This window comes from Wolffia australiana, chromosome 16 (genome assembly GCF_029677425.1).
Source record: "Wolffia australiana isolate 7733 chromosome 16, ASM2967742v1".
Lineage (NCBI taxonomy): Eukaryota > Viridiplantae > Streptophyta > Magnoliopsida > Alismatales > Araceae > Wolffia > Wolffia australiana.
Genome location: NC_135850.1, coordinates 13,697,985 through 13,700,779, shown reverse-complemented (window position 1 = coordinate 13,700,779; position 2,795 = coordinate 13,697,985). Strand labels below are relative to the sequence as shown.

At 56.4% G+C, this 2,795-nt stretch overlaps 1 protein-coding gene across 1 annotated transcript; it reads right to left on the bottom strand.

Annotated features, from left to right (window-relative positions):
* Positions 1-662: 662 nt before the first annotated feature.
* Positions 663-2,263, bottom strand: LOC144713570 (transcription factor MYB106-like). Its single transcript, XM_078588179.1, has 3 exons — positions 2,003-2,263; positions 1,796-1,925; positions 663-1,712 (listed from the first exon to the last, which is right to left on the bottom strand). The coding sequence occupies exons 1-3, from the start codon at positions 2,133-2,135 to the stop codon at positions 908-910; spliced, it is 1,068 nt and encodes a 355-aa protein (XP_078444305.1). The 5' UTR covers positions 2,136-2,263; the 3' UTR covers positions 663-907.
* Between the last annotated feature and the right edge of the window lie 532 nt (positions 2,264-2,795).

The following is a 2,795-nucleotide window of genomic DNA, read 5'->3' as shown; positions in this document are numbered from 1 at the left end:
GCGCCGTTTTCTCCCGGAGGATACAGAGAGGCCTCGTGGGGCCGGCGGCGCTTCAGGCCGGCACTAGTGACAGCTCTTCTCTAGGGGCTCATCTTAAATGTTAAGGGTCAGAGCAATCGTGGGGATGGGGCTGACGAAGTTGACAAGGAGCGAACCACATTAATTGTAGGCAGTATTAATGCCGCCCTTCTCTCCCGGCACCCTGTCCGCTGAAGCCGACGATCCGTCATCCACTCTGACCTCGCAGTGGGAAACGGAGCCTTCCGTTCCTTGACGTCGTGGGGTCCTGGTGATTTACTCTGGGTTCACAACACTTCTCCGTCCGTTCCGTGATCCGTTTGGGCAGGGATACGATCAGGTCGAATCTCTTCGTCTGTCCCCCGATTGCGATCGAAAAGACGATCAGAACCGGGAAGACGGGTCACATTCTTCTCTGGTAAAGGCGGCAAGAAAAAATTCCAAGTTTGTCGTTGCCGGGTAATCACCGCAATGCTTGATGACGAGGCCAGAATTACGAAAGGACGGTTAAATAGACCGAGAGAAGTTCAGACGGGACGAAAATTGCAGGTTATTCTGGTGTGTAGGCCCGCCCTAATCAATATTGCACTTAGTGCCGAAACCGAGCAAACTCTAGAGAGAGAGAAAGACAGACAGAGAAAGGGTAAGATTAAGGATAGGTTGATCCTCATAAACGCCGAATTTGCACGCGTATTTGTGCGTTAACGCCGATACAACATCGTAATGGCGACCTATTCAGGTGGAAACAAGCAAATGCGCCCAAGGCAATGCATCGTCTTCTCCCCCCCCCGCTGGTTGTTGCCACGGAGAGTACGGCCAATTTGTTTGAGCGGCCGCTATCGGTCAACGCTTCTGCTGTCCGTGTTTTGAGAGCTTGAATCTCTTCGGTTTACACCAGGACGCAGTCAGGAGAGGATGACGAGGATGACGAGGACACCAGGTTTAATATACTGCTCCAGTAGCTCCTGCTCTCCTCGTTCTCGTTGCTCGGCTTTCCAGCGTCGGTGCTGCTGAGAAGCATATCAGTGAATCCGTCGCCGAAGTGGGGGAGATCCGAAATCGCCGTTGTTCCGGGTCCTCCCTTGACAGGGCCGTGGAGCCACGGCGGAATGCCGTCGGACCCGAACATAGTTGAGGAGTCAACGAGGAAGGCGGAGGGAGGGAAGCCGCTGCCGCCGTCGGCGACCGCGGAGGCCCTCTCTCTGGCGCCGAAGAAGAGCTGCATGGGCTTGGGAAAGCACTTCCAGTCGACCTCCTCGCCCACTTCGATCTCGTCTTCTTCTCTGTTGGCGTTGCTACTGGCGTAATGCTGGGACGCGATCGCCACGGGAAGATGGAGAGGCTCGGAGAAGGTCAACGTGGACGTTGGGGACGACGACGACGACGGCGGGGCGGCGCCCAGCAAGAAGGGGAGGTGCAAGGGAGTGGCGGTGGAGGAGGATCCGATAAGCTTGGCTTCCCGGACGAGGCGGGCCTCGGCCTCCAGCCGGGCGCTCTCCCACTGCGCCATGTGGCTGAGGCGGGCGGAGGCTTTGGCGGCGCCACCGTCCGGCGGCGAGAGCGCGTCGCACCTGGGCTTGTGCGTCACCGGGTCGATCCCCATCTTCGCCAGCCGCTTCTTCAAGTGGGTGTTCCAGAAATTCTTAATCTCGTTGTCCGTTCTCTTCGGCAGATGGGACGCAATCGCCGACCACCTAAAGAGCGAGTTTTGCGGCACTAATTCAGTTCAATTCGCCTTCGTCTCTGCATTGAGCTGTTGGGCAAGAAAGAGTGGCACCTGTTTCCGAGAAGGGCGTGAAGTTGGATGATGGTCTGCTCCTCTTGAACGGTGAACTTGCCTCTTTTAATGTCCGGCCGGAGGTAATTGGTCCACCGGAGTCTGCAACTCTTGCCGCACCTCTGTAGCCCTGCAGACAAAGGAAGTATGAAGGCTGGGCGATAAAGATGAGAAGGTGGGGAGAGAGAAGGAGGAAGAGTTTAGTACCAGCCTTGGACGGGAGAGAGCGCCAGCAGCCGTGGCCGTGCTCCTCGATGTAGGCGAGCAGCTTCTGGTCTTCCTCGGGAGTCCACGGCCCTTTCTTGAGCCCGATCTTTTCGCAACACGGCGACCGTCCCATCCCCCCTCTCCCCTTAACGAAATTGGAGAATTCGATGACCAACGAGATGAACTAGGGGAAGATGAACAAGAAGAGGGGCTGCTTGGGGGAGTATTGTGCGGTTCTTCTTAGGGGAAGAGGAGAGTCAAGCGAGGCAGAGGAACGTTTAATAGAGGGGAGGAAAGGCTCGATGCGAGCCGGGAGGGTGGACCCAGAGAAGTAAATGCGGAGGAGACACTGGGACGACTGAGTATACAACGCTAATTCCCAAAGGGTAAGCCCAGCGGGGCCAAAAACCGGGTCGTCCGCCACCGGAGGCCCCATCGGCGAAAGATAGTGAGTCTTCCACAGCCAGAGAAGAAACTTCGCCGATCTGACTCCTGCCCTCGACCCGGTCCCATGCCACCACGGTCAATTAAACCCCTCGGGGACCATCCCCTTCCCCGCCATTCCCGATACGACAAGAATCATCTCTCTATCTCTCTCTCTTCTCTCTCTTTATCTATCTCTATCTATCTATCCATTAATTTATCCATCTCTTTCCCTCACACTCTGTCCCTCTCTCGCGGTCGGCTGCGGATGGCTCCAAAACGACGACGTCGACTCCCGTCGCAGTTGCTCATCTCGGGCGAGACTTAGTGGTCGGCTTTGCACTGAGAGGGAATTACTACGTCGTCCTTT

Excerpts from the sequence above, each read along its gene's own strand:
- LOC144713570 (XM_078588179.1), bottom strand. The coding sequence starts at position 2,135 with ATGGGACGGTCGCCGTGTTGCGAAAAGATCGGGCTCAAGAAAGGGCCG. Across the intron at positions 1,926-2,002 it reads CTCTCTCCCGTCCAAGGCTG|GGCTACAGAGGTGCGGCAAG; the intron begins GTACTAAACTCT and ends CTTTGTCTGCAG. Across the intron at positions 1,713-1,795 it reads CACGCCCTTCTCGGAAACAG|GTGGTCGGCGATTGCGTCCC; the intron begins GTGCCACTCTTT and ends CTCGCTCTTTAG.